This window comes from Photinus pyralis, unplaced genomic scaffold, assembly GCF_008802855.1.
Source record: "Photinus pyralis isolate 1611_PpyrPB1 unplaced genomic scaffold, Ppyr1.3 Ppyr1.4_LG3a, whole genome shotgun sequence".
Taxonomy (NCBI): domain Eukaryota; kingdom Metazoa; phylum Arthropoda; class Insecta; order Coleoptera; family Lampyridae; genus Photinus; species Photinus pyralis.
Genome location: NW_022170509.1, coordinates 14578653 through 14596042, shown reverse-complemented (window position 1 = coordinate 14596042; position 17390 = coordinate 14578653). Strand labels below are relative to the sequence as shown.

At 38.6% G+C, this 17390-nt stretch overlaps 2 protein-coding genes across 3 annotated transcripts in view; both read right to left on the bottom strand.

Moving 5' to 3' along the window:
* The window catches only part of LOC116165954 (dynein beta chain, ciliary), a 29759-nt gene extending 19775 nt beyond the window's left edge, over positions 1 to 9984 (bottom strand). The window contains exons 1-9 of one of the 2 annotated variants that reach the window (XM_031480735.1): positions 9750 to 9984; positions 9583 to 9701; positions 9201 to 9534; positions 7299 to 7660; positions 6734 to 7249; positions 4117 to 4227; positions 3712 to 3866; positions 3462 to 3657; positions 3158 to 3413 (exon numbers count right to left, since the gene is read on the bottom strand). In XM_031480735.1, the coding sequence (XP_031336595.1) occupies positions 3158 to 3413; positions 3462 to 3657; positions 3712 to 3866; positions 4117 to 4227; positions 6734 to 7249; positions 7299 to 7660; positions 9201 to 9534; positions 9583 to 9701; positions 9750 to 9984 (2284 nt within the window). Of the gene's footprint in view, positions 1 to 3157; positions 3414 to 3461; positions 3658 to 3711; positions 3879 to 4116; positions 4228 to 6733; positions 7250 to 7298; positions 7661 to 9200; positions 9535 to 9582; positions 9702 to 9749 lie in introns of both variants that reach the window. The other variant, XM_031480736.1, reaches the window with a different exon arrangement.
* Positions 9985 to 11458: 1474 nt separating this feature from the next.
* LOC116165785 (dynein beta chain, ciliary-like) overlaps positions 11459 to 17390 on the bottom strand; it is a 20070-nt gene continuing 14138 nt past the window's right edge. The window contains exons 11-12 of the mRNA XM_031480464.1: positions 16784 to 17069; positions 11459 to 11616 (exon numbers count right to left, since the gene is read on the bottom strand). Coding sequence (XP_031336324.1) covers positions 11459 to 11616; positions 16784 to 17069 — 444 coding nt within the window. The remainder of the gene's footprint in view (positions 11617 to 16783; positions 17070 to 17390) is intronic.

Here is a 17390-nt window from a genome sequence, read left to right as displayed (position 1 = left end):
CCATGTACCAAATTTGAATTTTTTGGGACGAAAATTTGGATTTTTTTGTTAAATTGACAAAAAATTGCCGATATAGGACATTTTATACGTGTACTGTTTCATAAGGAAAAAGAACAGAATAACAGAAGATAATAACGAGTGTTCACGCAGATAAAAGTTGAAATGCTGGAGTGTTTCCGGCTCTAAAAAAACGTCGCTACTGAGGTACGAACCCTCTTGCCTTCACATGCATAAAAAACATAACTAAAATTGGTTGCATCCGTTTCCGGTGTAGGATTCTGCGACTATATAAGTAACAATCGGATGGGAGGGAGGCATTCTTACCAAAACTTTCGAAATAAAACTACGTAACTTAAGGGAGGCATTTTTCTAACGCGTATTGAAAGTTTCGCCAAGCCTTCAAGGCGTCACTCTGTTCGAATACCGAAGCCGTATTTTTGAAAGACAAGAAAGAACTGTTAGCTGCAGTATCGTACGAAATTTGAATCTAAATATTGGAATACATCGAAAAGACTGTGTCTGTGAATGGTGCAAAGTGTCACCTTTTAAAGCGTAAGTGAACAAATTCGATTCGTTGTATTAGCGGAGTAGTGTATTCGTGTAAAAATAAATTGTTACCACGAAAGCGTTATGGTCCAAGGTGTAGAACGTTCATTGTGTCTATATTTGGAGCGGTTAGATGATCAAAAACAACTTTATTAATCAAAACTGTGCACTTCTCTTGTGTATACGGGGTGGTAATAAATTTTACATTAAACGGCAATTTCCTTTTGCGGAATCAAATAATCCAATGACTCTGAACTATTGAAGTTTGAGAAACCCGAAGCCCAGTTTGCTCAGGATTCAAATTGTCATCATGCATCTTTCGAGATTCACTTACAACGAGCAGTCAAGTTTACCAGGTCATACAATAGATCCGATTACAATGCACCAAACGTTCCACCATCCAATTTTGTTAATATGTACTATCGTTCAAAAGGACAGCTGTGAATATGAGATCACTTTGACTTATCCATAAATGTAAGTTATTTTGAATGTTTTGCATTGTGTCGATCGCTTTGGGGATCTTGTATAAAAGATTTACACTTAGAGTCAATGTAGCATTCCTGAAGAGGTCGACCCATCGGAGTTTAATCCGTGAAGTTGAATTTAAATTATGGAAAATGGAAAGACAAGAGGAGTGGAACGATTTTACTTGTATCAATTTATTCAAACAAGTCAATTACATGAGCATTGTTTGAGAGCGATCAAATCAGAGCTTCAGGTTTTAATTTACAGATTAAAAGTGCAGGTAATAAGACAACCTTCCGCAAGGTAACAGTAATTAAAAGCTTATTCATTACTGAGTAATGTTTTACAAGTGACGTGAGATTTCCATTATTAGTGGGGTTTCCAACATCAGTAAATGGAAATGAGCCGTTACAAGGTCCTTAAATAAACACATACAATTAAATACGGGATATATACTCCCAATATGAAATCTACACAAATTGGCCTCGTTTAATAATACGTATAATTTTACCCTAAATTACATCAATGAAAAATCCTTTCTTTTTAATTTACCTTATAAACGAACTCAACTAAAAACACTTTAATTTTTACCATAAGGATGTGAAAAATGAACAACGTTTCCTGAAGTTGATCTCTTCGAAAAAATGGACTTGGTTTCTTCTGTACAATGGTTGCACCTTGGATCGACTGAAATGCGGATTGATTTCTGGATCGCATGTCTTAACATCGCATATAAAATAGAAACGGCATCGAAAATGTTTTGGATAATGATTCGTTGGGGGCCTACCTTAGGGTGTAAATAGCCAGGAAAACCTTTTACGGAGAGACGCTATCATTCTGCGAGATTATGGCTTAACCTTTATGCGGGTGCGTGGGGATCATTATTTAAACAGGGGATTTATCAATTGGAGGAATTAATCAGGGGTTATATTTGAATTTTAACGTAATCGTGTAGCTGTAGAATGTATGGGAGTATTTTGTATTGAGGTAAAATAGTCATTGAAGAACAACATAGTGATATTTTGTTATTTGCTTTTATTTTATTTATTTATTTTGCCCTTATTTTTGAGTGGGTGGGGTTTCAGCCAAGGCTGCTGCTTTCATTGCTACTCCCCCCGTATGTTCTCAGTTTTATAGAGGGATGAGAGTTAAGCTTTTAAAGAAGCTGGGTGGCGCTCAACTTCATGGCAAGTCGCAATGTTTATGGTCGAAATGAACCGCCGCGCGCCGTGAGGAATCTCAAGCCCTTTTTGTTTCATAACTCTGAACTAGTTGGCCGTTTATGTGGCGGGTTTGAGTCAAAGCACTGCCAGCTTAACTTACTTTTATAAACTAGTCGTCTCGATTACTTGAACGCGAATTAATTTCTTCCGCAACGACGCGTTCGTTCAACCAGCGAAGAACGAAACCTTCCTTCAAAAAATCCTCCCTTTTTACTCATTAATTAACCACACCTATAAAAGGGCTTCTTATCAACTAATATCGGGAACATTTAAACGTTAATTTGTTCACTTAAATTCCACCGCATACAAATCAAATTAGAGTGTTTTCCAAATAGACTCAATCTGCAAGTTCCATGATATTGAGTCTGAAAGTGTAACCCAATCAATTAAAAGATGAAATACGATACAAACTCCATACTTTAAAGCTCCACTGATTTCTGAAAGCCTCATAGAAATAAAAATGACGCAAAAGTAAATGCATATTCCTTGCACTGCAGTTTTATAAGAGAACACCAAATATTGTTTCGGAACGGTTGTTAGGTATTCACTAACCGCCATTTACTCCCTTTCCAATCATTTGTTCTTCTAACTTTGTAATACGATTAAACTAAACTAAAAAGTTAAAAAGTAAAAGTACCGCAAATTGTGCCTTTGGAATGGCTTTGCTAAATCCACTTTTTAACTAGCAATGTTGGAAACTACTTATCCGGCCTTTTTGTAAACAGCAGCAGGTAATGTAAATATTTGCCGCTGCAAGTGCGGACTCTAATTGCGTATTAAAAAAGAATCTTCATCGTGAAATGGTTTTCTGCAACTACACCGCAGTAAACCAATTCCGATTCATTAAAATTTATGAGAGTCATCCGTTGGAAGTGTTCTCTCAGAATAATTAAAAAAAAATGGCAGGTAACTAACAGAAGTACCTTTCGAATCCCAGTTTAGGTTCGTTTGCCCTTGTATAATTAGTTTATCAATTTCTTCAATCTCATGCTGAATCAATTGAAATTCAACATCCTTGCTTGTACGCCTAATTTTATTATACCAATCGATAGTTGAATCTAAATTTATGATGTACTGCCGAAACGTATCGTTTCTTTCGGATATTAGCAGAGCTTCTTCCGGTATGTCTTCGTGATCCATTATTTTCAAGTAATGGACTTCTCGTAGAATTGCCGATAGCTAAAAGTAAAGTTTTATATCGTCATGTTTATCTAGTTGTAGAATTACCTGAGGGTTAAAGTTTAACTGCAATTCTTTAGACTTCACATTTCGCTTTAGGAGAGATTGTTTTAAATTTACATTAATTTGTTCGGGCACCGCTTTGGCCCACTGCTTAAATAGCTCATCGTCAAACTCGTAAAGTTTTTCTGTCAAATTTTCGTACTTCTTAATGATCTCATCAGCTTCCGATGTTTTGGTTATTCTAAAAGTTAATGTCGACGGGTCATTAATGAAAGAAACTTAATTAGCAACGTACGGATGTTGCAGTGCCTTAAAGGACAAAATGGGTGCAGATATTCGTTCACGTAGATTGTGAGTCCAACGCAATGAGCCCGCAACCGGAGGCATATACTTGTCTAAACGAAAATGTCCATTTTTTTCTTTATGAACCATTTGCTCTTGTACTAATATCTGAAACACAAGCTTTGATGGCTTTACTTTTTAAAACTCAAAACTGACGTCGCCTTAATCACACCACGTGAATTTAGGATTGCCCTATTTTACTATAGCGCCGCACCACGCCGGTTCAATTAATTTAATGGAGACCACAAAAATTAATACTATTATAACAGTCTAAAGACCCATTAATCAGTTACGTAGAAAATCTCTAATTAATAAGTAGTGTGAGTAAGACGACATCGGTCATAAGCGGGAATCATACTTCTGCCGTGTCCATTTCTTCATTTAACATGTCCAAAATTTTAACATATTTGCTCGTGAATTCCTCTTTTATTAGTGGCCTGTCGAGTACCGATCCAACAATGCTTATTAACTGAAAAAAATAGTCTAATTGATTGAAGGCAACAGATCATGTAGTGTCCCCTGATAAGATAAACACAATTGGGTTCCATTTTGGTAATAATTTTATATTACAATATTAATACATGGTATACAGCACACGCCTATTTTGGCTTGTGCTTATTGCGACAAAAGGTATACCCTGTAGATCAGGCATGGGCAACCTTTTTTCCAAGGGGCCAAATCCGCCAAAATAACATTTTTCATATGCGTCATGTCACGGGCCAGAGTTGAAAATCCAAATAAAAAGTATGTTTAAAGAAATCAATAATTATATATTTCTGCTTGGTCTTTTTGTCTATTTTTTGCTTTCGTAAAAATAATTAAACCAAAAAACAATAAGTACTATTGAAAACTGACACGATTTTTTCCGGGTCGATCTGAGAACATTTTTTTTCGGGCCTCAAAAAAAGGCAGTGTATAACCTTCCTTTTTTACCAAAAATCGACTGCACCAACATTTCTCGGGAAAACACTTTTTCTTATTAATTTTGGTGCGTAGAAACCAAAACAATTCGTACTTTTTCGATCAGGCTTCTCAATCAAAAGTTATCGACTAGAAACCAATTTCGAAAGAAAATTCAAAGGGCTGTAACTTTGGAACTAATAGTCCAATCTTGGAATTGTTTGAAATTATGGATTCGACAGGTCACATTCTATAAGAAATTTTTTTCCGGGTCGATCTGAGACAATTTTTTTTTCGGGTCTCAAAAAAAGCAGTGTATAACCTTCCTTTTTGACCAAAAATCGACTGCACCAAAATTTCTCGGGAAAACACTTTTTCTTATTAATTTTGGTGCGTAGAATCCAAAACAATTCGTACTTTTTCGATCAGACTTTCCAATCAAAAGTTATAGACTAGAAACCAATTTCGAAAGAAAATTCAAAGGCCTGTAACTTTTGAACTAGTAGCCCAATCTTGGAACTGTTTGAAATTATGGATTCTACAGGCCACATTCTATAAGAAAATTTTTTTTCCGGGTCGATCTGAGACATTTTTTTTTCGGGCCTCAAAAAAAGGCAGTGTATAACCTTCCTTTTTTACCAAAAATCGACTGCACCAAAATTTCTCGGGAAAACACTTTTTCTTATTAATTTTGGTGCGTAGAATCCAAAACAATTCGTACTTTTTCGATCAGACTTCTCAATCAAAAGTTATAGACTAGAAACCAATTTCGAAAAAAAATTCAAAGGCCTGTAACTTTTGAACTAGTAGCCCAATCTTGGAACTGTTTGAAATTATGGATTCTACAGGCCACATTCTATAAGAAAATTTTTTTCCGGGTCGATCTGAGACAATTTTTTTTCGAGCCCCAAAAAAAGTCAGTGTATAACCTTCCTTCTTTACCAAAAAATCGACTACACCAAAAAGTCTCGGGAAAACACTTTTTCTTATTAATTTTGGTGCGTAGAATCCAAAACAATTCGTACTTTTTCGATCAGACTTCTCAATCAAAAGTTATCGACTAGAAACCAATTTCGAAAGAAAATTCAAAGGGCTGTAACTTTCAAACTAATAGTCCAATCTTGGAATTGTTTGAAATTATGGATTCTACAGGTCACATTCTATAAGAAATTTTGTTTCCGGGTCGATCTGAGACAATTTTTTCTTCCGGCCTCAAAAAAAGGCAGTGTATAACCTTCCTTTTTTTACCAAAGTGGAGCCTATGATTTGACGGTTCATTAATTTACTTACCAACCATTAATTATATCAATGATGTCATTACAAACGACTAATTTTGCTATACAGTTTAGTATTAATTTGTTGGCTGGTTTTTTTTCTTGGTCAGCTCTTTTTTTCCCAGCCTACTCGGTAAACTGCCATTTTTTATATTTAAATTCTACCAACTCCCTAAAGTGAAAAAGAGCTTATCGTTGCTGATACAAGTCGAGTACTTTTCAAAATTAATAACCTCACTAATTAAAGAAGAACACCACAATCACAAAATAAACGACTTCATACCGGTAAAAGAGGGAAGCTATAATTGTGTCTGGCCCGGCCGATTCAGTATGAATTCCGCCAATTGACCGTGGGAAAATTCTAGAGACCATGACCGTGAATTTTGGCAGTTGGCCCGAGTGCGAGATCATATTTTGGCAGTTGGCCCCGGGGTGCTATATTTTTCGCAGTTGGTTCGGGGTATTTCGGCGGTTGACCCGGGATTTTAACAGTTACAAGCTTGACAAATGAGTCCAGATTATGGCAAATTGAGATCTGATAATTTGATAAAGGGGTCTGTTTATCGATAAATAAATTTTTTGTAGACGGGAAGATTCGAACCTTCGATCTTTGGATTAGCAGGAGCCGCCTTACTCACTAGACCATGACTGCTTTTTGATAACAAACGGTAAAATACTGTAGAAGTTTGTTCATTAGAAGAAAGCCAGTCATTTTGCAATTGTGCATTCACGGACTTGTTGTTGTATGTTTAGGATTGCGTGATAATAAATTGTTGCGAGAGATTAGTGATAAGCACTTACCTTAAAAATACTTTCCAAATTGCAACAATCTTCAAACGCCTGGCACAAGATTGAAGATAGTTTTAAATCTAATTCAAAAATTTTTTGCTTAAACGACTCAAATTCCGCCAAAAACGAATTGTCGTCCGGATCGAGTACATCGTGCGCTTTTCCGGAAAATAGATGGAAACATTGTTGAAATTCCGCGGACACTCCAGTAACCTTTGCGCTTAACATTCTTCCCTTAACTCCTCCAATCTCCACTTTTTCGAGCTTGGTAAATTCCAACACGGTATTGAAAAACCATTGAATTGTATTCAACCGATCCAAGAAGACGTTAAACCTCTCAAAGACTGTATTGGGATGAAAAGTCCAAGGCTTTAAAGGCTTATCCCTGAAAAAATAGCCCAAGTTTTCTTTATACAGTTCGAAAGTTCTGGTGAAATGCTTTAGGATGTTTACGGATAAATTGACCCGTTGCATTGCTTCATCAATGTCACTGTGGAATAAAGTTGTGGGATCCAGAAATCGTTTGGCCTACAAAAATCGCTAGTTATAGTCTGTTGTAATAACTTACGTATAGTACCTGGTAGATGAGGAGATTGCATATCTGCTTTAAAAGCACTATGAGCTTCACTTGGTCAAAATACTGCGAATTGGACCATATCAAGCACACGACATGAACTAATGGACGTACTAGGGGCATCGCATCGCTGAAGTCTGTGTCTTCTAGCAAAACTAGATGACGTTTAAGTGGTTTTAGATACAAGTTGATATCTTTAGCCTCTGCCAAAGATATGACAACGCTCTTGAAGAGGTTTTTAAAACAACTATAGTAAGCGCTGTTCGTCTTCTCTAAAATTACACCCATACTGCGGACCTTTTGTTCTCGCAACTGTTCGTAAATGAATTGCAAATTCTTTAAACGCAAACTCCAGAATTGCAGTTCTGAAAACAATGGAGAATTACTATCCTGGTGCTGTTCGTGAAGCTTGCACTGGGAATAGCACGAATTACACAGGACAATGTATAATATGTATCCGTTTTTTAGTTACTCATTGTTAGTGTTTTAGTTTTTCATTGGTACCTACTAATGTTATTCCAAAATGAAAATCGTTTATATGCATATTTCCATGAATCATCAGGTCAAACGCAATTTTTGATTCAAGCAAAGCAACGATACACGATACTGGTGATCCGGGCCCAAGTGTCCTGACACCTGATACGCTCTTAGATTTTTTTACAGGATTTGAGTGTTTAGAGTGGCACGTTTAAAAAGACAGACAGTATGACAGAAAATGCATAAGTGAAGATAATTAAAAAGTATAACAAAACAGAACGATTTTTGGACAGCAGCAACTGTCGAATTTGATCTCCAACATTCAAAACTATTTCATACAATTTCAAGTAGAATTAACTCAAAATGCAAGCATTGGAAACCCTGGCGGAAACACAAGAAGCAAGGCCTGCCTGATGGCGACCATAGACGTAGAGAACGCCTTTAATATGATAAGCAGAAAAGCTATGCTGGGGGGACCTACAGCAAAATGGGGGTACAACCGAGAGGGCAAAGAGCACAAATTCATTTCAACAACTGGGGCACCACAGGGCTCCGTACTCGGCTCCGTACTCGGTTCCGAGTTATGGAACGCTCTCAGGATCCGGGTATTGGAAGGGTGTGCTGACTACAGTTGCCACGGACAGAGACTTGGAACTGGCCGTCACAGAAGTACGAAGAACTGTCAGGCTTATACGGGAATGGATGGAGAATGGGAATCTTACACTCGTCCCGGAGATGACGCAGATAGCATTGTTAACTGGGCGGAGACGGTTACGATAGGCGAGTGGCAGAGGAAATGGATAAAACCGGATATCAAGCAGTGTGTTAACCGGAATCATGAAGACACTCTGACCCAATTTCTTACGGAGCATGGGGAGAATGGAAAGTATTTGTACAAGATGGGAAAACGTGCCACGGAAAGATGCGTTGACCGCGGGTTGGAATACGACAAGGCACATGCAGTACTTATCTGCCCCAGATGGTACGGAGAAGGAGAGGCTTTAAATTTGAAGCTAAGGGATACACTAAGGCCAAATAACACAATTTGGATAATGTGTAACGAGGAAAACCAATGGAACTTAGTGGAAGAGTTTTGCAGCGCAATAATTAGCATTCGAGAAAAAGTACGGCGAAACTAAGCGGCAGGCCAGAGCGGAGTGGAAGAATACAACTGTGATACCCGCCCAGTCTCTGGGAAAAGGAAAGGAGAAGGGGTTTAAGTGGGTTCAAGCTCCACACTACCCCCACAGTACACCCATGTGGTGGTGTGCGCCAATTCCTTCACGAGAGGGAAGAAAAGTGATGTTTTTGACATAATACAATGGATGCCATTGTCCTTGTGCCACCACCACATGGAAGCATCTTCCTAAAACATATATCGCTCCCATCCAGTTTTCAGTGCAAGCTTCGTAACCTGTTGTGGCTTACCTGCATTTGGCGTGGCATTTGCATCCGAACTGTTTTCAGAAGAATCGTTTGCAAGTACATCGTTAATTTGTGACACCCACTTAATGATAATGGCTTCAATTGCGCTCTTTAAGTACAAATCACAAATTTTGCCGTTGCTTTCGATTAGCAGCTCCTCCACTTCTTGAACTTTTTCCACGCCAACAGGCATGGGAAGTACAGTTTGCCCATTCACTTGACCCTTCACTTGATACACAGTACTTTTCAAACTGTGAACGTGTTTTTGAACATCCTTCGCAATCACAGTAGGCCATCTGTCGTGATTGGTCGAATTGGACAGTAACGGGACCAAAACCTGCAAACCTGTTGTTGTGAAATGAACGTGGCCACGAAAAATTAATACTTCATCCACTAGCGACGCTAGTTGGTCAACAATTTTACAAGCCAGGTCACCCATGATAATAGTATCGGCGGGAGTTATCTTCGAAACGGGCATTGCAACTTTCTTTATGAAGTATACACCTACAACATTTCAATATCAGCACACAGTGATTGAGATGCCAAAGAGACCTTTCGTTTTTAGTTGCACTAATGGAAATCCATTACTTGCAACCAATTGGGCAGCTGGTGTTAGTACAATGACTAAGAGTAGCGGCAGAGGACGCTCGAGAAATTTCATAACTACGGCTTTGTGCTCTTCCGTTGCCATCATTCTAGACCATTTTTCAGGTTTTAACCTTAACGTTTTTTGGACAAATGTGCCTAAATAGTCATTCCTATTATCTATCTGTGGGGGTTGGTCCATGGTCACCTGCAATAATTGACAGTTTCAATTGATTGAATTAGTACGAAATTAAGGACAAATATGAGGGATTTCCGCTCCGATTATCATTAATGTGGCGAACATTCCAGAAAATGCTATAGCCATCGAGGCGCCATGAAGGAGTTGTCATCGGCGATAAAGAACGAAGGCGGATGTGACGTAATCTTTCCGAGGATATAACGTATTTTATTCTAGAATGTTCGCGACCGCTCGGGACACTACTATATCAGCAAATCGGATTACGTTACAGTTGAGTTCCAATTACGACGCCGAAGGAATAACTAGTACACGCTGTGAGAAATTGTGTTTTCGTGAGTGACAAACAATATTTTACTGTTATACATTTAAATTGTAATAAATATAACCAAAGTAATTAAAATTTACTTTACACTGGTGACTGGTTTGGGGTTGTGTTAAGTGGACAACTAGTGAAAGTTTATGCCAGTAGTGACCAGAAAAATGGAACAACTGATGCAATTAATACAAGAGATGAATGCCGGTCAAGCTGGTCAACAATCAATGGAAGCTAAAATCGAAGCGGGCCAACAAGAAGTACAGGGTGTCCAAGATAAGATCGAGGATAAAATTCATATGATAGAAAACGAAAGCGATGAACTACGAAAACGATTTATGGCATTGACTGAAGAACGCGAAACGAGTGACTTGTCATCTGTGAGAAGAACATAAGGTCTACTTGCTGTGTTCCATAATCGCCCCCCCCCCCCCCCCCCCCCCCCGAAACGTGTGAGAGTATTGGCATGACGAAAGTTCGGGTTACGCCACCAACAGCCGCCGCAGATAGAAATAAGTGGACTGTGGAAGAAAAGGTAACTTTTCTGATGGTTGCTTTACGTGAAGATGCGATGGGTGTTTTCCGCATGATTCTAGAACACCAGCAGAAGGACTTCGTATTGTATCACGGTTGGAAGCTCGATATGGAAACAAACACTGGGGCGCTGAGATTGGGATATGTGTCCCAGTAGTAGCTGCAGTGGCATGGTTTGTGAAGACAGCTAAGGATGATGGCACTTTGGAGTAATCCACGTCAGAATTTGACAAGCCAAAAGGACCAGACAAGAGGTTAATTTCCCGGTACGAAGATGTGTTTGCTTCAGAGAGCTTGTGTATTTGGATGACCTAATTGGGTCGATCGTTTGAAGAGTACCTCAAGGCTTTGGAAGATGTGCTCAGGAGGTTGCGCGGTGCCAACCTTCAACTTAGTACAAGGAAGTGTCACCGTTTTAAAAAGGAAGTCAAATACCTTGGTCATCTGGTTTCGAAGAATGGAGTGACAGTGGACCCCAGCCAAAAGAACAACAAAAATAACACATTGACTTCAAATGGGATGATGCATGTGCTTTTGAGGATTTCAAACAAGCTTTACTTACGGCCCCGGTGCTCAGCTATCCTAGAAGAGAAGGAGATTTCGGCCGCTAGCAATGTTGGAATGGGTGCTCTACTGTCCCAAAGGCAGAATCGTCACCAGAGAGTCATCGAACGTTTCAGTAAACCAGAACGCAGAACGCAGAAGGGAATTGCTGGTCGTCATTACGGACATTTCCATAAGTATTTGTATGGGCAGAAGTTTGTCGTAGGGACCGACGCAGTGCGGATCTAGAAGTTTTTAGTACGGGGGCAAATTGGGTATTTTGCCGCCCTTCTTCCCAAATTACCAAATTAAAATTACACGATGGGACCCGTTACAGTTAGGAGATGGACTTTTTGAGAGGGTTGTGGAAAATGATGATGGCACGACCACAAATGTAGTCAGAAAGTACTACAACCATGGTATATCAGGAGGGCAACTAGGAATGACGAAAACCTTGGATTCTACTGGATGAATTGCAAACAAGATGTGAGGGAATGGTGCAGAAAATGTGCAGTTTGAGCCACAAGCAACGGGTCAGTAGGAAAGAAGAAATCACCAATGAGGGTGGTCCATTTGAAAGAATTCCGAAGTAGACGCGTTGAAGTTAATCTCCTAAGCTTGTCGGATTGAGTTGAAGTGTTGTATCCCATCGAATTACGTTTATGTAACAAATTTCAACCGGACCTGTAAAAACCGGATAGAACCTCTATCCAATCCCATTCATGGCACATTACTCTGAATTAAAAGGGCACGCTTTGGTGTTGTCCGTAAGGAATCTCAAGATTTGTCTGAAGCAGGAGCATAATATGCTTTGGCTCACCTCGCAGCCAATGATGTCAAGATGTCCCTGGAATTCAAGTTCGGGTTTGGGCGCTTAAGCGAAATATACCTTCAACGTCCCGATGTAGGTAGAATGTGTTTCCTACATGAATAGGGGCGATTTCATTATTATCTGGTAACAAATGACCGGTCTTGGCATAAATCTGGTTGGAATAACAACAATTACAAATTCCAATTCCAGACATTGGGTGTGGTCTTGATAAGCGGGAGTGGTCCATCGTGCGCAATATACTGGAGGTGGTATTCCAAGGCACCACGATTCAAATATAAAGAACGAAGGCCGATTCCTTCATAAAAATATGACTTGTTTGTTCTAGAACAATCTGCAGCGTCCTTGAGCGCTCGAGAACAATCTAGAAAGAATTTTGTTTGCTATGTAAGTGAAAGTGCAGTTCCAATTCCAACGCCAAAGTAATAAATATTTCAGGCTGTTATAAATTATGCATATGAGAGTGATTAACTGTTATAAATCAATTCATCTCAAGCTGTTATAAATTTAATGTTACTGTTATTTATACTGTTCAGTTTAATTGGTCAAAATTTACCTTTCGTGTATTTGATTATTACACCGTTTCAATGGGGTAGTCACAAAAAAATGGAGTGGAGGCAAACATTTGCAGTTGATTTCAAGCGCCGTGTAGCTATCCCGGTGGCATCTCCTTTTTGTATTTTGATTTCGCCAGTGACGTAACATTAAACTTCAAAACCACATAAATTGATTCTTGATGACAAAAGAAATAACATACCTGGATAATTCTACCGTAACACTAACCAAAAAAATCTTGGATTACTGAATTTCTACCTTGCAATGTAGGAAACAGGGGAGAAATGTTTGTTTTTCACCATAAACTCTAAATTTCACATTTGAGGAAGTGAATAATAAAATAGGCTAAATAATTATGTATGCTTCCCCATACATTACTAATAAATTCTAATTAGTAAGTGTACTATAAAAGATTACGACGCGAAATTACCATTTAAACTGTAAGGTAGGTAGGAAAACTCTCCTAAGTTAAAAGAGACCTGGCGGGAGTGAATTTTTAATATCGATGTAAAAAGTCACTAATTATCCGCATACTAACTAGACTTTTATCGCGAAAGTAATGTGTATGAAGTTCAATTTGCCTGAATACTGAATGGAATATCGTAGGAAACTTTTGGAAACCTTTCAAACTTAAAAGTCTCATTTTATAGAAATCTTATAAAAGTCCTCTCTACAATCCTTTTAACCAAATACTGCGAGAAAGAGAAGGTGAAGGTTTTGAAAATATTGCAACAAAATTTCCAGAGTTCATAAATAATGAGTTATGGTAATGGATCAAATGAAAAAATCTCATTTTAAAAGACGACTTGCCTTGTTAGGTTCCGCTAAAGTCTATTTCTTATTTATATCAAGAACCAATAAAAGATTTATTACAATTTTATATACATTCAAGAATTTTAAGACGCTGCTCAAAGTCGATACTCCGGGGAATAAATGTTCCAACGTTTATTGACAGAGCCATGTTAGATAAATCTTTAGCTAACCTGTAAATACCAATCTAAATAATTGCGCAGCATGTTTTACGAAAATTAGACAGCAACTCAATTATTCGTTCCCTAAATTATTCATTCTCAACGTTCTAGAATAATTATACAAATTTGTATCGCTACATTAACAAATGCATTAAATTCTCCATAGCCACCACCCACTACCGCCATGCACTTGCGTTAGGGTCACAAATCCAAGTAACTAAATTTACAACGTTACAAGTGTGGCTCCTACCACAAAGAAGCATTATACCGCCAATTTTAGCCCAACATAAAATAACTGGGCCACGTTCGCTATTTTCGGAAGAAACATGGACTCCAGCAACAATATGTTGACCAACGCAACTGTCACCAGATACCGGCCCGTGTGGGTTCCTGGTTCGAATCCAGGTTCGGGCATGGATATTTGGAAATGCATAGTGGATTGAGTTGGTAGAGCAGCCTTGGATGAAACCCCGCCCACTCAAAAACAAAGGCAAGAATAAATAAATAGAAATAACCTCCCGACACCTGATCTTTCTTTAACGATATTTGTTACTACCTTCCAATTACAAAAAAAAAATATTTTTGTAGTTCCAATGTTGGTAAGTTATATAAATCCGCCGTTTAAACAATATATTGATCGTTAACATTCAATCAATCCGGTTTCTTCTTGTGTCCTTTCCTGAATGCCATGTAAGAATATAGGACCTTTCTGTTGGGCCTTGGCAAACAACTGTAGCTTTTTTAATCTAGCGTTTGGTAATATGGTCTTGGAGACGAACAGTGTCACGTGGGCTGAGAGTACGTCAAGGACGAGCGGATTGGTTGTAAGCATTTTTTGCGTAGTTTCTATACGATGTAAGTGGTTCAAGTGCTTTTCCTGGTTCATATAGTTGTTACACCATGGGGTGAGTGAACAGCCACTGCGCTGGGGACTGCCGATTCGCTATTGGTGTATTTCGAAGTTCAATATTGTTTTGATTTGGGCATTTAAGTACGAAAGGAAAACCTGATTATCGGTCAGCGAAAACCATGGACGATTTAGAGTATTTAGACCCTATGCTAAACATCTGCACTGGTTATTTCAAAACATCTGGTGGGGATTATTTCTTGGTAAAGCGGTTCACGAACGTTGGATGGAGCCAATTTTGCACGTTAATGTAACAGGCCTCCACATTTGCTTTTAACACTGCGTCGGTGGCGTTCGCTTTCCACTCACGAGTGGTGGCGTGGGATACTGTATACCCCATCATTGAAAATATGTATTTCTCGGGTATAAACACAATAAAACGTTATATGTTCATAATTAACGTAGTTATATTCGAACAAAAAAAGTAGTAGGTAATTATATAAAGCATTAAACAATAATCGTAATAATAGAAATATCCTTTATTCAAATAAATTTACTAGCACAAACAGGAATACGAAGCATACGTTCTTGTAACATTAGTAGATTAACTAATACTGTACTATGTAAACTGGAGACAAAACTAATCTATTCTATCTAAAAAAAAAAGAACAAGACTCTATTTTATTCATCCCCTTGCTCGCTACTCTCGCCACTGTCGTTTTTATAACATCTAGCGCATATAGCATGTTGATGATTTTTGCAGACAAAATTTCGACATTCGCCACATCTCACTGTGGTCTTTTTGTCGTCTTTTCGGGGACATATAATGCAGCGACCTGTTTTTCTCTCTCGAACGTTTTCGTCTTGATTATTAGGAGCTTCTTGTATTCCTAGCATATTCCGTGCCTTCTGGCGAATAGGTCTTGGTACATTCTTATTGTAAATTCTGCGAATTATGCAAGGCCTAACAAGTTCTAATGATAGGCATTTCAAAAAATTTCGTCTAGCCAGCTTTTGAAGTTTACCATTAGTCACATATAAATTCAAAGCATTTATTCCTGCTATGTTGAGTATGTCGAAAAAGACTGTCAAAGGCCATCTTCTAGTAGTTCTAGTCACATTGTACATAACACACATTTTATCCACCACATCGACGCCATACTTTGTGTGATTATAATCTACAATCATGGCTGGCTTATTGGTATCTTTGTCGATTTCATCTGAATGATGCATCGTTGAAAGCATCAGAACATTTTTGTTTTTTTTTGGTACAAAAGACACAAGCGTGCATTCTGTCCGGAAAGCAAACATCGAACTTTCTAATGCTCTTCCTTTTGTAGGTATTAGGCATGGTGGAATTTCCCGTTTATTAGCTTTTATGGTTCCAAGTACAGTTAGTTTAAATTCTGTGAGGAGGTCCATGGCCAAAGGAAAACTGGTAAACCATCTGTCCATTGTGACATTTCTGTTAGTGTTTTTTATCGGTTGAACAAGTCTTTTGACAACGTCACTAGGCGAATTCGATACCATGTAGGGACCAGCTGGCTGTTTACCACAGTAAACTTCGAGATTGATAGTCGTCATCGTTTTCGGATCCACAAGCAAAAAAAGCTTTATGCCGTATTTGGCTGGTTTGGACGGTAAGTATTGTCTAAATGGGCATTTCCCTCTAAATGCGATGAGTTGTTCGTCAACAGTGAGAAAACTGCTTGGCATATATGACGAAGAGCAATTGTTCACAAAGAATTCAAACAGCTCTCGTATAGGCGCTAGTTTGTCCAATTCGCGTCTTTCAGGCCTGTCACGGATGTCGTCAAATCGAATAGAACGATATAAAAATTTGAATCTAGCACGGCACATTGTGCAATAAACGAGTTCTACCCCAGTCCCATCATTACTCCAAATATCTTCAGTATTTAGTCTACCTTCTTTTAGAACACCTGTTATGTATAAAATTCCAAGAAATGCTTCCATTTCGCATTCATCTGTAGGTTTAGCATTTCTTGCACGTGTATACTTTTCTTGGAGTGTCCGAATCTTTATATTGGTATAGTTTGTGATGAAACCTATCATAGGATTGCTCACGTAAACATGAAAACATTCCAATACTGTTTTGGCGTTTCTGGCAGCTCCGAGAGGACCGGGTACTTTCACGACTATATTGTGAAGTCTAGTGCGTGACGTAGCAGGCACCATACTATCCCACCTACTTTTACCGTCTTTACCTATGTAATAAGGTCCAGAACGTGTTGCCTCATGCAGTCGTTCATTCTGTATTTCGCTTCTTTCAGATTCTTGTTCGATGTTATGCTCTTCTGGAATATCATCCGTTTCTTGTTCTGTGTCAGACTCATGAATTTCTTGTTCCACCTCATCTATTTCTTCGTCTTCTGAGCTAGATTCTGACCATTCATTAGCAACTTCCTCCTGTTCGATTTCCTCCAACCACTTCGCCCACTGGTTTGGATCTCTACTAGTTTTTTCATATGCCATTGTCTAGCCCAGTAAATACAACAATTATAATCTCTAGGATACGTAAAATGAATTGAAGAAAACTCACCAGAGAAATAAAATCGAGAAACACAAGTATCGCGCAAGTGGTGGCACGGGGTACTGCGTAACCCCACTGTGACTTTTCTCGTGAATTACAATCACTCTATCGCAAACAAAAATACCTCCACTATACTAGCACGTTATACACACTACTGTCAAAGATTACCTGAATGTGGGTAGACATAACCATCCCCACTCCAGAGCTATGAGCAATGAAACCTATAGTGGGGAACTGTATGCCCCGCGCCACCGATGCAGTGTTAA